This window comes from Gambusia affinis, linkage group LG19, assembly GCF_019740435.1.
Source record: "Gambusia affinis linkage group LG19, SWU_Gaff_1.0, whole genome shotgun sequence".
Classification (NCBI taxonomy): Eukaryota; Metazoa; Chordata; class Actinopteri; order Cyprinodontiformes; family Poeciliidae; genus Gambusia; species Gambusia affinis.
The window spans coordinates 17,717,944-17,735,781 of NC_057886.1; the positions used below are offsets into that span (position 1 = coordinate 17,717,944).

Genomic DNA, 17,838 nt, shown 5'->3' on the forward strand with positions numbered 1-17,838 from the left:
GATGCAATAAAATAACACTTTTCTTGTTACGTTCATTTATACCTGGAGGGAAGAGTTAGCAGGAGGAGATGAGAGCAATGTGCTGTCTGTAGATGTGTGCTCACTCTGTTCTCCATGCTGCCTAATCCCCATATCAAATTGTTTCCTGCACTCCACAGGAAGTTGCCTGCTAAAGGCCTCATCACCACCGCCTCTGCTGGAGCTTCTGGGAATGTGGGGGTGGTAGCAGTAGATGTTGGAGGTTAGACTGGGGTAGTGGGGCTGTTGGACAGCTGCGGAGATGCAAAGCCCACGCATCAATTATGCTCAAATACTCGCTCTAAGCTTTAGGACTGTTTTTTATTACATGCTGTATAGTGCTGTGAAAAGTATTTGCTCCCTTACAGATTTCGTCTGTTTGGCATCTTTCGTACTTGTATTTTTCAGATGCTGAAATAAACTTTAATATGCGAATAAGGTGCGATGGGGACAGAAAGAGGGTTATTTGATTTATTTATATATTACAGTATGTAACTTTTCAAACAAAATTGTTTTTCCAGACAATATAACATGAGGCAGATAATCTGTGAAGAAAGCTAGCTCCTCTGCCTTTTCCCTGTGGTCCTACTGCCATCTGCAGAAATGCATCACACCCAGTCAGAAGCAACCAGCCAGAGCCAGGATCAGGGTCTTAGCTCTGTCAATCAGGCTCATGTATGCGGTGCTCAATATCCCAATGTTATATTAAGTTACTTACAGGAAAACTGTTTATCCCCCATCATCAGTGGCCATGATAACTAGTCTAAGCATTCATAGCTTGCTCTGGTCTGGAGAACCAGCTTTAGGCTTCAGGATATCAAAAAGCTATTCAGACAAACCTGGAGCAATGTGAAATAGTAATTGCCTCATAAACCTCATAGTTGGATCGTCCATCATGACCACATTGTATGCTGTGGAGGAATTTTTGCCCTTCTTTGTTTTAACATTGCGTCTATCACATTGGCGAAGTAGTCCTAAACCATCACATTACCGCCACCATTTTTGACTGTGGGTATTGTATTTTTTTAAATGCTTTTTTAATGTTATCCACAGATGTAATCAGAAGTACCACTTTAGTTATAAAGGCACAGAATATTTTTTCCAAAACAGTCATCAAGTTCCTTTCTGATGACTGTAAAACTGTCCTCTCTGCTCGGCAGTGGTTTCCACCGTGGTTCTCTCCCGTGGATATAGTTTATGTTTGGTTATAATTGAATCTTGAATAGTGGCTTTATTCAATATTCAGTAATCTTAAGTAAAAATTATTGTCTTTACTTCAACAGTCTTGAATAAAGACTATTCAAAAATATTGAATAATAATAACCACTCCATCCATGTGGTTCTCTCCCATGGATGGAGTTTTTGTTTGGTTTGGTTTGTTACAATTGAATCTTTAGTTGTGACCATAACAGACGCGAATGAGGCTTTGCAGAGCTTTAGATATTGTTCTAAGTTCTTTTGTGACCTCCTGGTTGAGTTGTCAGTCTGTTCCTATGGCAATTTTGATAGACCTACCACTTCATGTAGGGTTTACCACTGCTTAATAGTTTCTCCATTTGTGGATATTGGCTCGCTCTTGCTGGTGTCTCAATGCCTTAAAAATGTCTTTGTGACCCTGTAGAGACTGACAGATGTCAATATCTTAGTTTCTCATTTATTTTGCCCTGGTGACAAGTGGGGCAATTATAATTGCTATGCTACAATCCCACATAGGACTAATTTGATGAGAATGGCTTTTATATCCAATTGGTGAAATCATCACATAAAAACTAAATTCTGTCTGTGTTAGTAAAATTTGTTTGAGCTGAAACATGTATGCTCAAAAAAGAAATCTGCAAAATCCTTTTCACTGATGTTGATTACTCTCATAAAATCTATTTACAAACTTTTGTTGTGAGGTTCTGTTAAAACAACACCTAGAAAAGCTACACCTTTAAAGAGTTATCCGATTTTACAACGCAACTTCATTTCCTTTTAAAGTGTTTGAATGTTGTTATTTCTGTCTCATTTTCAGTGTATTTTGTACGGAAACAGTCACAAATGAGTTTATTTTATCTTTATAACATTGAATAGCTCCTGTCTGCTAAGTGATGCTGACAACAAAAACAGCAATTTATGATACTTAGCTGATTTTCCACATTAACAAGCAGTCTCAGTAAAGGTTATTGGACATTAGCCTTGATTTTTTTTTTTTTTTTTTTTTTGGATACAATACTAAAGCAGACTAACAAGCAGCACTCAGTTTAAAGGCCACACATGTTTTCCTGTTAATGGTTGAAACTGGGACTTGATTAAGTTTTTTTCTCTCCTATATCCTTCCCACAACCACTCAAGATTTTTTTATTTATCCCTCATTATTTCCATAAGGGAAAGCAAATTTGACAGAAAGATTAACTTGTTTACATCCAGGTTAAATATTTAGAAAAGTCCTTATTTCCTTGCCATAATCCAGATGTCTTGACCATAAAGAAGGTGAGGGTTGTAAGTTATACACAGGACTAGTAGGCAAAGAGCTTTTCTGTTTTGGCAAGCTTCTTTTTCACCATCACATATTGGTGCAATTTATTTATTTTTTTTTACTTTACGTTACTTATTTCTGCTTGAAACTCTAGCATGAGAGTCATTTAGGTTTTACCTTCTTTGAACTCACCCTTAATTAGTTACTTGATAGTTTAAAAGTTTCTGGCACTCTAGTGATTATGCATCTCCAGAGGCTTCTCCTCAGTAAATTAGTTTATTTGTGTATGCTAAATTGCTATTTTGGCATTGTAACAGTAGCAAACAGCAGTCAAGAGATTCAGCTTCAACCATGGGCACTTTGAATGCCAGACCACAAGCTCCCCTCGGGGAGTGTTTCTATACATACTGTCTGCATCCAGTTTGAGCTGTCTGGCTGTCTCTGCTATGCAACAGGGCTCATAAACAACCCAAAATAAGAGATGTCGTCACATTTATGTGTTTATTTTAATGCATTTAAGCATAGCCAGCAGTTCACCACTTCATCAGAGAAACTGGTGTAGTGATACCATATGACCTGAGATGACCAACCCCCGAGTCTCTCTCGGTTCTGCTTTTGATTCATGATGAATATCAATTTCCTCACGTATAAAGGAACATCTTGTGGCTTGATACATTTTACCATCTGAACATTAGTCTCTGTACTGGAGCAACCATCTGCAAATTAAACATCATAAAGAGATATCTTTGGGAATCATTTGAGAAATGACTTCAGCAGTCTTCAGTAAGATGAGTCTAAGCAGATAAGGGTATATTGGGATTTATTGCTTACTACTGCCTTCCGTGTGGAGGAACCCTCTGCACTTATCTGATCGATAATGGCATAAATCAGCTGATGAAGGCTTGGGTGGCTGGAGGACAATAACTCTGGGAAGCAGGGCCCAATTTATTTGTCTCATCAGTAATCCCAGGAGGCGGTCAGAGGGGGAGGAGGACAGGAAGTCTTGAACCTCTCATTTCAGCCCAGGAAATGGAGAAAATAAACAACTTATTAGATAAATAAACGAGGAGAGATAAAATCTCTCAGCAGTCTAATAGATTAAAAACTGGTCTTATTCTTAAGTAACTACAAGGTTCCTATTCAGTCTTGAAAACTATGGAGTTTATACAGATTTTCTACAAATCCTGATTTAAAATCCATATTTAAATGTGGACCTTTGTCTTTAGTTTACCACATAAAAATTGCTCGTTTCTGTCTAACTTATTGATCATTTTGTTTTTTGTCACCAACAACCAGACATACACTCAATCAGAAACCAGAAAAGAGTCATGCCACTGCATTTTTGACTGTAAGGCCATTCTATGTCTGAGTTTCTAACTGGACCCAAGCTTCTTGAAATGTATTCAGTTAAAATGCCACACAAAGTAAAGAAATTCCAGTTTTGGACTTTTCTAAAATTTAAGGTTAACTCTCATCTGAAGGATTTATATTTTAATCTATGATAATCCAGTTAAAGATTTTCCATGTATTAGAGATTTCAACTTTTTCTAAAAATTTCCAGATGTCATTGAAAAAAAAGCCACAACAAATGTTTTTAATACAGCAGTTCCTTACACAAAAGCTTTTCCTGCTATGTCTCATTTCTTGGTCTATGATAAAACTGATAATGAAACTTAACTTTGCAAAGATTTTGTCCTCAAATTTCCACACAGTCAGCAAAACTGGAAGTAAAAATCTGGAAAATGTGCTTTAGAACTTTTATGAAGGAGGAAAAAAAGCAAGTTTTCACCAGCCAATTTCAGACCAGATGCTAAAGTTAAAATCTATCTGTGGTAGCTGCTTGATGGTTGAAAGAGCAGCCGTTCAGCAGATTTACAGATGTTTTTGATGTTTATTCTTTTAACTATCCAAGATGTGACCTCTTGACCCTTTTGCCTTCCTCTGACCGGAGCAAGCTGGCTGGCTGGGAGTCAGCCCGGCGTCGCCCTGTCACGTTTATTTTCAGTCGCCTGTTTGGCTCGCCAGCCAAAGTGATAAAAGAGACTCTAGCTGTCCACAGTGGCTTGCCGTGCATCAATGTGCGTTCGCAGGATTGCTTGCTGAGAGGGTGGAGGGGCTGAGGGGAGGGTGGGGGTAACAAGAGGATGAGAAGGGAAAAGACGAGACACCGGATATTTGTGGCACTTCTTTCAATCCCCCCTGTCTGACCTTCTCCACTTAAGAGTATGTGACAGGCTTTTGAGTTGGCAGAGAGTGGCATGGTGATTGGAAGTTGGGTCTCATGGCCAGCAGTGTGTCTCTGAGCCAGTTACAGTAGCCGGCCAATTTTAGAGGAAGGCTTGAGTTGAGAGGTAAGCTGGGTTATTTACATTTTCTTTTTGCTCTTCTGCACAGGCACACTGTCTCTCAGTCACCTGTAAAAATGAAGAAACCAACCAATGAGGAAAATGGGATGGGGGTGGATGAAGAACCAGATCTGATAGTAAAAGGTGAGTCTGAAGTTATTACTTTACACTTTAATCATCATCAGTGCATTCAGTTGTTGTTATAAAATACAGAATGTGTTCAAGTGGCATCATAATAAAATCCTTCACATATCTTCTTTGTATTACGTTGATGTTAACTGAATTCCTGATAGACGAAACTACAGAAAAAAAAGCAACTCCTGGATGTTTTGATGAACTCCGATTTTTATATTTTACAAGATAAAAACGTGCAACTCTAAATAGTAGAAACACCTAAATGTGCTAGATTAGCATTTTTCTTGTACTTTATTGTAGAAGGTATTTCATGATCCAAACTGTCTGTTGTCTTTGCCGCTCTTCTTGTGTTCATGTTATGAGAACTACTGGCATCAGTGGTCTTGTCTTCATGTCTACCACTTTTGATTAATGATCTCATGAGATATTTCTGTACAAATATGTTTTCTCTTTCACCTCTGCACCTCTGCTGAGAGGGAGCAGTAAAATGCTGTTGCTTGGATGTGTTGTGTCCTGTTTGGAATAGTGACACAAGCAGATTGCCTAATTCTGACTGCAGTTGCCATGCATCTCTGACTTGCCCTCCTCTCTATGCACCCTTCATTTCTCACTGTTGGATTTTCTTGAAAACATTTCCTTGTAAAAGATTGCACACTCCTTGAACTTTTAGACATTGTGTCACCTTGGAGATGCAAACGTCATTGTGTTTAATTGAACCATTAGCTGTGAAGAGGAAGAAAAATTATGCAACTTTTTTGTATCTAGAAGATTTGTATATGAATCAAGCCCCCTTTATTCTTACACATCCTACATAAAATCACGTGTAGCCATTAGCCTTCAGAAGTTCCCTAATTTGTAAATAGAGAATTAGGGTGCTTGCATTCACACTAGCCCTGTTTAAACCAAACTATCAGGTGTAAAAACACCCTTAAATTTTGACCTACTATATGTTACCCACCATGGTGACTGTGGTGGTGGCAGCATCACACTTTGGGACAAGGGAGATGATAATAAAAATAATTGTTATGCGATGCATAAGGATTTAAATCTTAAAGATGCAGCCAAACAGAGCTACAAGGGAATAGTTTAGATAAAAGCACATTTTGCATTAAATAACCTCCAACCATTGCACTAGCAATCTTGATCAGAAATCACTAGACTGCACTGGTAAACGCATTTTCGTTAAGGGACATCTGAGAGTCTTTGATAATTCTGCTCATTTTTCTCAATAAGACTTTGAAGAATGCCTCCATTAGTGCATTTTTCTTCCTGTATATTTTTGTCTTTTTTCCCCCCCAACTAGACATTCTGAGGCTACGTGGGGCGAATATTGCCCCAGTATCTAAAATAGGGCACTGCCAATGCAGATATAGACTGATGATGTGAGGATAAATTGTAAAACCCATGGAGTGGTGACAGAAAGAGATGTTGACATTGGTTTATTGACATACCTTTGTTGATTTATGGTTAAAATTACTCCTCACATGATGCATGGCTTTGCATGCTCCAGTAAACTGCAGCTTAGCAGTCTGGATGTATCTGATCCAAAAGAAGACAAAGGTTATGCAAGTTTATTTTCCACAAATGTAAAGTTCGTCTTGCCACTTACAAATGTCATAAAAGAACATTATTGTTGGTAAATGGTAGGAATTTATTTTTGCTGTTTGTGGGCAAGTTGGAAGTTTTTCTCTAATTTTATTTTTAAAAAGCAAAATGTTTCCCAAGTTTAATGAAATGCAAACAAACTGGCATAGATGTTTCCCCTTTAAGGTATTCCAATGAATATCTTAGTCAAACAAATTTGAGTGCATGACTGTTTTTTACAGTAACATTATGCGTTGTTAAATTCGTGGAACAAAAATCCAGTATTCTGGAAGCAGTAGGAGGCTTGGAGGGGAAAAAATGGAAATACACAGAGAGAGATTGTTTTCTCAATCTATGTTTGAGGGGGCAGGGCACTGAGAGGTCAGGGGTCACAAATGAAACAAATTAAGGGCGAGCCGTGGCCCTCAGGGGAAACATTAGCAGGCTACAGAGATGGGATCCAGATGGAAGAGCCTGAGAGGGTTATACACAGGGGGTCTGGGGACTCTTCTGCCCTTTTTGTCTTTTCCTTTCTCTGCTTTTTTTATAATCACACTGGTTAAAGTTGCCAAAAAGCACTGCATCTGTGGGACATCCTGTCTCTGTGATGGGAGAGGGGGGTGTCAGCAAGGCAGTTGTACCCTTCTCTCCTTGGCTTTTGCCCAGACAGCTTGTCTGTCTCCATCATTCCACATCCAGCCCGTTGGTAAGCTCAGCCCTGCTGTAGCTCATGATTTTTATTTATTTCTTGCCAGGTTTTGATTTGGAATTCATCTGATGTGGTGTAAAAAATAATTTTTTTGTTTTTTTACCTAAGCTATTTGTGGTGCTTTAACAGATACAAAATACACTTATTTCTTATATGGAGGTATCCTTAAACAGGAATCTTGGTATACCTGTCAATAGATTTTTATTTCTGAGCAGCACCAAAGCAGTGGGATCTTTATATTGCCTGGGAAAACTCTGGATCAAGGTTCAGAGTGGGGAGAGAGGGGAAATGGGAAAGATGAAAGGAAATAGGAAGAGAGCAAGTACAGAAGGAAGATGCCGACGAAATAAACACTGGCTGACAGGTGGCACACAGCTTGCTAACCACAGAGGAAGCTGTGATGCTGATCGTGGCGTCATTAGTTTTCACAGGGTTCAAGGCTGAAAGTCTACTTCCTAATTGTCCCTTTTAAAAGTATTCCCAAGATGGACTGAATGAGCCATGTGCTCTCACATGAAGTCGCCATGTATTTGTTCCTCTGCCATTCCTAAATACCACCTAGAACTGCACCAGGTGGCTTACGACAGCTCTCACTGTCAGCTCTCCAACTTTGATCAACACCATAACCGCTACCAGAACTCTTCAGCTGTCTTCTGCCTGTAAACTCTGTCTACAGGCAGAGTTTGAATTGGGCTCTGCCAAACTTACTTATTTATCTGTTGTCAGATTAAATACTTATTAAGAACGATTTGCACACATAGCCGAAGGGAGGAGAAGTTCACTGTTTGGGAACAGTGGTTCTGTTTTGCTGCAGTCTTAACAAACCCTCAGAGCTTTGGGAGCAAAACAGTATTGCATTGTAGAGACGGGCCTGGCAAATACAGAAGGCATGTCTACAGCATGACTGCTGTAGTCTCTTTGTTTCCCTCTCTGTCACTATGTTCTAGTAACACTCTCTCCTTCTCACTCTGTCTGCCTCAAAAGCGATAGTTATGTTGGTTGCGTGCAACAACTACTGTCTATTCTATTAGCTGCTTGTATTTTGTGCCATTTTGTGCACAATGTTTCAGAACCTCTTGTGCAGTGGTTCTGAAACATTTTATAACAGTAACTACATTTTCCAAGTATCGGCACACCATACAGCAATAGTAAGGATGCTTCTTATTCAGTTGGGATATCATTGAAAAGTTGAACACAATGCACATCAGCATCATCAAATGCGTTAAATGTGGTTGTGTTGTTTCCTGTCAAATCCTCTGCACCTCATCAGGATTTGACCCTCCAAGATATGTCCTCAAACTTGTTGCATTGAGGACAGCTGAAGCTCCTGATGAAATTACTCAAAACTGGAGTCTAATATAGTATCCTGTTTAAGTGCTGTCAGTGTGTTACAGGTGTCAATGTGTCAATTCATGAGACGCACTAAAGCACTCTAGATGTGCATTCTCCTTTAATTTATTTCAGCCATTCATTTCTACAAGTAAAACTCTATAGATCAATTGCAAACTGTGTCATATCTTTGGTTACACCTGTTTTTTGTTGCCCTTTTTTTTCTTTCACTCAATTTTCCATTAAAATGCCTGGATAAAGCACTTTGTGTCAGCAGTCTTTCTCAGGATTGTGTTGTCAATAACATAACATTTCTGACTTGAACTGTTAATTATTTCATCAAATCTTTTGAGAAACTGAGTTTTAAGATCTAAACTGTAAGCTATAATCATCATAAAAAATTTATAAAAATCCCATAAAATTTGACTTCAAAGTGCAAAAATTTTGTTTCTCACCAATACATACTTCAAAATCCAATATGGCTGTCAGAGCCATATGGCCATTTTTTGAGGATTTTTACACACCCTATTGTACAGATACGTACATACATACATACGTATACATAAAAGGCTGGCAAAATGTATTAACTTTATTGTTTATTTTTGCTAATGACAGTTAGCCTAGTTACTAAATAGTGACACATGATAACTTTTCTTGATTTGAAAATGAAACACATATGAGCCAGAAAGTTCCAACGTCAAATGTAAACGTCCCAGCTCCATTTCAGTTTGCATTCGGAGTTCTCAGAAATTTCTTCAGTTCACTTCCTTTTTGAGAAACATCCTATGAAGCAAAAGGCAACATATTTGAACAAACTGTGCTTAGATGTTTCAATAGTTCTTAAGTTATTAACTGTCATTTGTTTGTATTTACCTATCAAATAATCAATTAGAAGTTGATGCGAAGTACTTGTTGAAGTTATACTTTGGTTTGAGAGCCACGGTCCAGTTTTTACCCAAACAAGTTAGAATTTATTAAAATTTAAGAAAGTTAAAGCTGCTTCAGTGAAAATAAAAATAAACTTTGTCAATATTTGTGTGTTGGCTTATTTTTGTAAATGTTCTCTGTTTCTTGAGTGGGAATTAAATATAAACTTGGAACTCAAACCCAAACAAGGACAGTTAATTCTGTAAGCAAATCTTCTAATTGTTTTGCTGATTTTATTTTATTTTTTTTTTATTATTTTTATGTTTTGAATTTGTCATGTAATGCTGGTGTTTATTTTTTGTTGAAAAAGGTTGGCTTTTACGGGAGGTTGGTGGCAGCTGGATAAAGCACCGTCGTTACTGGTTTGTGTTGAGCCAGGATTCCCTCGACTACTACACCGGGCCAGAGAAAGGTGCTCGGAGACTGGGCACGCTGGTCCTCACCAGTCTCTGCTCTGTCATTTGGCCAGACAAGCAAACTTACAAAGAAGCAGGTGAGCTCAGGAAACTTATATTTATGCTCGGAAAGTGCACAGAAATGGGCAGAAGTAGTCTTGCGTGATTTCCAAGAATGTATGTAAAGTTTAGCCATACGTGCTTTAAGTCTCTACCGGGAATCATTAAACGAAGTTTTCCCTTGTATTGTCTTCAAAGATATATCTTTTGAGCCCTTTTCCTTCCCTACTGTGACACATACACATACTTTCGGGAAATCCCAATTGTTTTTTTCTTCCAAAAACATGACTCGGGGCTGAATAGGATGCCTTCATCCACCATTTCCCTTTTTTAGATTACCGAAACAAAAGAATAAAAGATTTCAGAAGACAACTCTATGTTGTGTGACACTAGGATGACCCTGTTCTTGTCACTGCTATAGTCTGTCTGTCTGCCTGGATGTTCTTCAGTGGAGGAGATTATGTCCTGCTGACTTAACCAAAACCACTTGAAACATCCCAAATTGTTCTTTAAATCCAAGCCAAAACACATTTCTTGCTGAATCATTACACCCAGGGACTTTTTTGTACAGAAGTGTGCTTTCAACAGTGCTGTGTCACAAACACAACTGAATACATTTGTGTTTCCTGAATGTCACTGAGAAATTAGTCAATAAGCAGTTGCAAGAAAGCTATAATTAAGGGCAAATAACTGGTTAATTTTTGGTTTATATCTTTATCTAGAAGCTAAGCTTAGTCAAGTAATGGCCATGTAGCTGCTGTTAGAGTGAAAGGCTATATCTAATACTTCCTTTGAGGAACTAGGAAGCAGATTCTTCTTTTTTCAGATTTATTTAGCTGTTTTTTCTCTAAGGCCAGATTTACTGCAGAAAAACTGTTCTTGTTTGGTTTTGGTGTGGCTTGAGGTTTCACTTGGTCTGACCTTTGATCCTCAGTGAATCTGTGAGAGGAAGTTGGAGAGAGTAAGAGAAAGTCTAGATGTTGCCATGTATGACTACTTCCTTTTAACTTAAATTACATTCAAAGATCAGGTTCAGGTTAGACTTGTGTAATTTATTCTCATTTTTTTCAGGTTACTGGAGCATTACTGTTTATGGACGGAAGCACTGCTACAGGCTATACACCAAGCATTTCAATGAAGCAGTGCACTGGGCCTGCGCCATCCAAAAGATCATCGATACCAAATCTCCAGTGGAAACACCGACACAACTTTTGATTCGAGACATCGAGGTGGGTCACAGGAAAGAAAAAATAAACATACATAAGCATGCACACAATTCCTGCCAACTACTTGTGATAAGAGCCACCAAACACAAACAGCCATCGGACTGTTCATTATTCAACCCGCTTTGTTATCATGGAAACCACACGGCCATATCGTTCTTTGAATCCAAAGTTTACTCTAGACCCTTTTCCTGTTCTACGATATCTTTTCATGTAATCAAACTATGACAACATACAAAAACATAACGATAAAGGTATTTCCAGGTATTTAACCATAACTTTCCCAAGCATACACTGTATTTTAAATACAATTTGAGAGGAGTTGAAAGAGAATAGAGTGTGTTGGAATCTCATTTGGCAGAAAGGGAACTTTTATTGCATCAGTCCATCCTTGGGGGTTAGAAAAGGGGCTGGTCTTGGCAAAGGAGGTGGAACAGGGCACGGCAAGAAGCTTTGGGTCCAGATAAGCAGCCCTTTGCTTGGCCTCCTGTCTCCGTAATCTCTCAACGAGAGTCTCTAATCTTCAAGAAAGTGGTTAATCTGTCACTGTGTGTTCAGCTAGAAGGGGCCGAGCTTATGTTTGGAAGAAAAGAAGAGACCTGCTTTTTAAAGGTCTCTTCCTTCGTCTGTTTAGCAGACTGAAACCAGGGCAAGAGTAAAAATCTAGAAAAATGTAATTAGAAAAAGGTTTGAAGCATAACCAATGCAGCAAAGAAATCATGAGCAACTGGATTAAAAGAATTGAGATAATCAACACTATTTTGAAAATTCACTTAAAAAACATTCTCTTTTGATCATGGAAAGTCTGAATTACTTTTCAGACAATGAAAGAATCCAATAAAACTTTGCCAGAGCTTTATTTGTGTATGTTGGACCAATCAGCATTTTCCTTAAAAGTACTGGCAGCTTTGAAGTGACTTAGGTTTGTATTTGTCTGTGATAGATGATGTGCAGCATTTTCCAAACTGGTTTCAAACCATAACCATCACTTATTAACCCCAAATCTCTTTACAATAAACCTACCAGTATGTATGTAACACTTCTTCACACAAAGTTGTCTATAGGTGTGAAGTGGAAAGAAAACAATACATGTGCATTTAAATGTTTTCCAAAAGCCTTTTACCAAGTTCCGATAGACTACTTTGAATTTTGTGGCTGTAATGTGTCAGGATAATCTGGAAAAGTTATTTTTGCTGCATTTAGCCTCACTTTTGCAAGACTCAAGTGTGTTTTCTCACATTCTTAGATAAGAAGCACAAATTATTTCTAGATATAACTCTTTCATTATTATCTGCATTCCCTGTGAAAAACAGCTGAGTTGCTGATTTCACCACAGAGCAGCATCTCATTCCCACAGTATAAACGGAAGACTGTTAAATTTGCCACACTAAGAAGGGTAAAGCTGACTCGCTTCTCAGTGAGGCAGACCTAGAGAGGGAGAGACAGAGGGGAAAAATGGAGGAATTGGAGTAGTTGCAGAGTCAGGAGAGAGCCAGAGCCGTTGCAACATTACTAATGAGCAACAGGTGTTCGGGGGCAGTAGCGTGGAAGCCATCTGTACTGCTGGAAGACATCTATCCACATACACAGTGAAAGACAGAAACACACGCACAGTCAACCCATTGACACCGGTGGATAAAGTATAGCTTGTCAGTCATGCAAGTGTGCTGTGCTGGGTCATCACTTGACCTTCCTGTTGCTTTGAAAGCTGCCAGAGCCGAATTGTGACCCCGGTCAGATCAACCTTGGTCACCTCAGACGGACGAAAGCACGCTCTAAATTACAGATGCTGACAGCCCTCCTTACTGATTTCAGGAACACAGAATGAACATGATATTGTACAGTGATATTTTTTTTTTGTTTACACACAGGAGAATAAGTTCAACCCAGAGGTGGTGGAACACATCTACCAACACAACGCCATTCTTAAATACACCCAGGGCCCCCTCTATGCTCCTCTGCTTCCTTTCCCTTATGGCAATCTGGAGCACACATGTGAGTACCTGAAAATTTATATGTCAAACATGACAATAGCTACAGTCTTGTTTTAGTATTTGTACCATGTGATCGTATCTCTTCAGACCACAATGGGAAGGGCTACGGCTCAGTGCGTGAGGAGGCGGTGAAGCTCTTCAACTGCCTGCAGCAGCTGGAGTCGGCGCGGGAGCCGATTCCAATCATCCAAGGCGTGCTGCAGACCTGCCTGGACCTGCGGCCCCTCCGCGACGAGGTCTACTGTCAGCTCGTGAAGCAGACCAGCCACACGCCTTTCCCGAACACCGCTGCGCATCTCCGTTACTGGCAGCTACTCACTTGCATGAGTTGCACCTTCCTGCCGGGGTCCACCGTGCTCAAATACCTGAGGTTCCACCTCAAAAGGTAAGAGCTATTCAAGCTCTATTAGAATCTTTTAGAAGCCTTTGTATATATACATTTGGAAAAAATAAGGAAACGCATTAGCTGGTATGAGATTCTCATTGACATTTTGAGTGTGATCTGATAACCAATGAGCAGAAGTTGTACCTGATGCAAAGTAATCAAATCTAAAATATTGCAGTAATAATAATGTTATAATTTCAAATAAACACACTAAATTTAATAGTTTTATGTGTTTATTTTGCTCGATTTTTATCCTTTTTGCTGTTCAAGTATTAACACGGTATAACATGTTGATATTAGTAGTTTGTCTGTCAGGCTATCTGCTCTTTTAGCAAGCCTGCTGTCAGATTTGTAGCATCCTCACAGAGGTTTTAAAGCATTGTAGTGTAATGACTTTGGACAATGGTGAGTGATTCTCTTTATGTGCAGATTTGACAAGTTTCTAGTTAGAATTCTTCTTAAGTCCCCTTTTTGACTGGGACAATTGAAGCTCACCAACAATATCAATGTCTTCCGTCCAACATAACTGCTGTAAAAATATAGAATATAGTTACAGCATTTATTGGCACTTGTGTTTTGTGAACATGTTCATTTTGTTTGAATGCACAAAATGTTTTCCTTTGGAAATGTTACGGTCTCAACTCTACTGTAACATCATTCAGAGCTCAGCCATCCAAAACAACCTAAACAGGAGCAACTAGAAAAAACTGAGGCCAAAATGGCACTTTTTCTTTCATTAGAAGGATTTGAAAAAATACTTTTAAGAGTTTTAAATTGAAACACTTTAAACCTTACCAAGGATTGACATCAGTACCTTTTTTTTTTCTAACACATGTTTTTACAGATTTTTCTTTTTTTCACCTTGAGAGATCCTCTGAAGTGGATTGACTCCCGTTAAACACAGATCAAATAAATCCTTATGTATAAAAACTACCTTTCATCTCTTGATTTTTTTTATATTTATTTTTCTACCTCTGACTCATCTTTGAGCAAAGGTTTTTCATGAGGAAAAGGGGAAAACAAAGGAACATTTTGTTTGGCATTGGCATTTTGAAGTAACAGAGTACAATTGTTAGATTTGACATTGGACTGAGCCGAGTTAAACTGAATGTGACATCAGGCATGAAGTTGGTTGCTGGTGACAGGGAGGAGCCTGCGATGCAGAACAGGTTTAGCTGGGAGATGAAGGTGAACCAGTAGTGGCAGGGAGACTGTAAAGTCTAGACGTTGGACAAAAAGCAGGCGCCAGTATCCCTAACCACTAGTTTAGATATAGTAGCATGATATGCTCCACATTGTTAACATGCTCCCGAGGACAGATACAGTGTTCGAGGGCTGGATTTGCAGGTCTGAATTAGCCCCTCTGTCAAGCCTGCTTATCCGAGTTGTTAGCAGTGCTGAGTCTCCTGCTCTAGACTTTCCAACACCGTGCCATCAAACCGCCAAAGTTTTTTTATCTATGTTTCTGCACTGGGAATTGCCCTCTAGCTAATGGAACAGTTGCATGCGATGGCAATTTATAATAACACTGTGGAACTCGCTGGCTCTGTGTTTTGATACGTCTTGCTGTCGCTCTCACGCACTTTCTCTCTCTGTGGATGAGCGCTGAGGCTGCAGCTGGGCATGAGCTGAGTCTGGAGCTGGGCCCCGGGCCCAAAAACCACTCCTCCTCCTCTCCCCCAGTGCCCTGAGAAACCCCCGGGGAATGTCTGCTGTCAGAGGGAATAGGCCAGGAGAAAGAAAGCAGAGCAGGAGGGGGGCAAGAAAGCAGGAAGCTGCAGAAAGGGCCGAAGAGAGGAGAGTAAAGGAAGGATCGCAGAGGCTCAGCGGAACATTCCTGATTATGTTTCAGCAGGACAAATCCCACCCTGTGGCCATACAGTTATGAGATGGCAGGACATTGGAGTAAATGAGTGTGCTTCTCTGTGTCTGGCAAATGGTTTCTTAGATTTTTCGGTCGTATGCGCGTTTCGATTTTTAGATGAATGTTTGAGCATTATTGTTTTCTTCCTTTCCCATCCTTCTCTGTTTACACAGGGCTGAACTATTAGCTGCATTACACCATATTTCACGCCCTTTATTGCTCACAGTGTCAGACTTCAGGCTCCATTTGATATTTATGCACCTCTTACCCATCGTCTTCTTTTTTTTTTTTTTATAATTAAACGTGCACTGAGCTTCACCTAGCACTCCTGGACAGTCCGCTGGGAGGAAGCAGCAGGTCACTGCCGCTCACGGGAGCGGAAACACCTCTTCCTATTTCCAAAGTCAAATATGTTTTCTTTTCCATTATGCTTTTATTTGAAGGACTGGGTGATATTGACTCTTTTAAGCCTTTAACAGGTCGAGTGAGAACATTTCTCATTTCTCGCCTCATTTACTTTTAACATTTCCGGACCGAGAAAAGGTAAAGAATGAAGTGCAATCTAAGGGATGATGTGAAGGGATACAAAGTTCAAAGATTGGGCCTAACATCAACAGGATTAACAAATCCTCTCTTTCTAAATTATGAATTGTAGTTTATATTGCATGTCCACAAATGCAACATATTTTCATTCTCTCATCCTTTTTCTGCTTCCTGCAGAATTCAGAGCCAAAGTCCTGAATCCGAGATGGATAACTATGCATCGTTCATCAGCGAGGCTTTGGAAAAAACAAAATGCCGCGAGTGTGTGCCATCGTGGGAGGAGATCCAGATGCTGATGAACCGACAGGAGATGCTGTGCACCGTGCACTACCCTGGCCCCGGCTCCTGCCAGCTCTACATCAGCTCTCACACCACTGCCAATGAGGTTTGGGAGCATTTATCAATGTTCAGCTTATATGGCTTGTGCCATTCTCAGGCTCTTCAGATTCTTGCACGTGTTTTTGTTCAAATTATGAAAGACTCCTTGGATTCAGAGCCTCAACAACCCCAAACTTTTTTCCAAACGGTCTTCTCCTCTGCCTTTCATCAGGTGGTCCGAAGGATGCAAGAGAAGCTGGGCCTTCAAGACAGCAAAAATACATTTGCACTGTATGAGCAGAATGCACTGTGGGAGCAGCCGGTCGCAGGAAACTGTCTGATCGCAGATGTCCTAACAAGGTATGAAAGGGATTTGTGGTTTTCACGTTTTGAAAAGCAGGCAGTGCCAAGAATCTGTCACAAATCAATGCTATTTGTGACACCAAGAAATACAATACAAGATCTGTAGAGTATTATTTACTGGCACCACTTCTGTTTCTGAAACTCCATTTTACTGGTAGGACAGCACTTGATCTATAATATTTTACAATCTTGGAGCATACAGAGAGATGTTTGACCAATCTCAATTTAGGTCTTAAATTGAAATGGCAAAAAAAACTGACTTTGGTTCTGGCGATCCAGTTCTTTACATTGGATTCTTATTCAGACTTTTATTTTTACTGTTATCATATTTTAAACTAGTCATAATGTGGTGCACTTAAGATTGTCTTGTTTTTTGAAGTAGAAATGACCCACAGCATCACAGATCTTCCACCATGCTTAACAGTGAATGTAAAATACTTTTCCACATATGCGTCTTTTCACCTGGTGTATTTGTTGTGTTGTTGGGTTTTAGTCTGATCTGACAAAAGTACACAGCTTCAGTGTACATTTTTGATGTTAGGAAAGAAAATGCTTTTAATTCGCACATCTTTCTTGCCTAACTGGTTGGCCTGCAGAGAGTGTCTAATGGTTGTTAGGGAAAGTTGGTGACTTCAAGATGACTCTTCGTGGCAGTTCAGTGAGCTGCCAAGATGTTCTAACAGTCCTTCTCCTTCTGCGTAGGTGATGCAGTTCAAGTTGCTTTAAACTTGAATAGTCTGACTGTAAATATCTAGACGCTTAGGTGAGGAGTTATTTTTGTGTCTGTTTGCTGATTCATGAAGGTCAACACTCCCTTATCTTATTTTACTGGCATGGACTCTTGTCTTTCTCATTCTGAAGGTTGGCTGAGAGAAATAGGCTCAGTAATTTAAGGTGAATTTACCTTTTGGCTTTTTTTCCCTTTTGATATATATAAATATTTTTTTCTTTTAATTAGATGCTACATCCTTGCTTGTATCTTTAAGTCCATGTGACCTTTTCTGTTCTTTCTGGGCAAACCTGGCAGCCTACTTGGAAAAAGGACTGGTGTAATTAGTTGCAGAAACTAGGAAAGATTAATTTGATTATTGTTTCTACAACAAATACTCTCAAATTATGTGGGCATAGGCTAAACACAAGCTGTCTTTACAACTGTATTACATTAACTGCTCCTTTTCCTCTGTCCTC

At 39.4% G+C, this 17,838-nt stretch overlaps 1 protein-coding gene across 1 annotated transcript in view; it reads left to right on the top strand.

The window, feature by feature from the left end:
- plekhh3 (pleckstrin homology, MyTH4 and FERM domain containing H3) overlaps positions 1 to 17,838 on the top strand; it is a 38,115-nt gene that overhangs the window by 15,408 nt on the left and 4,869 nt on the right. The window contains exons 3-9 of the mRNA XM_044100086.1: positions 4,871 to 4,965; positions 9,816 to 9,998; positions 11,032 to 11,189; positions 13,055 to 13,178; positions 13,265 to 13,562; positions 16,147 to 16,354; positions 16,520 to 16,647. Of these exons, the coding sequence (XP_043956021.1) occupies positions 4,871 to 4,965; positions 9,816 to 9,998; positions 11,032 to 11,189; positions 13,055 to 13,178; positions 13,265 to 13,562; positions 16,147 to 16,354; positions 16,520 to 16,647 (1,194 nt within the window). The remainder of the gene's footprint in view (positions 1 to 4,870; positions 4,966 to 9,815; positions 9,999 to 11,031; positions 11,190 to 13,054; positions 13,179 to 13,264; positions 13,563 to 16,146; positions 16,355 to 16,519; positions 16,648 to 17,838) is intronic.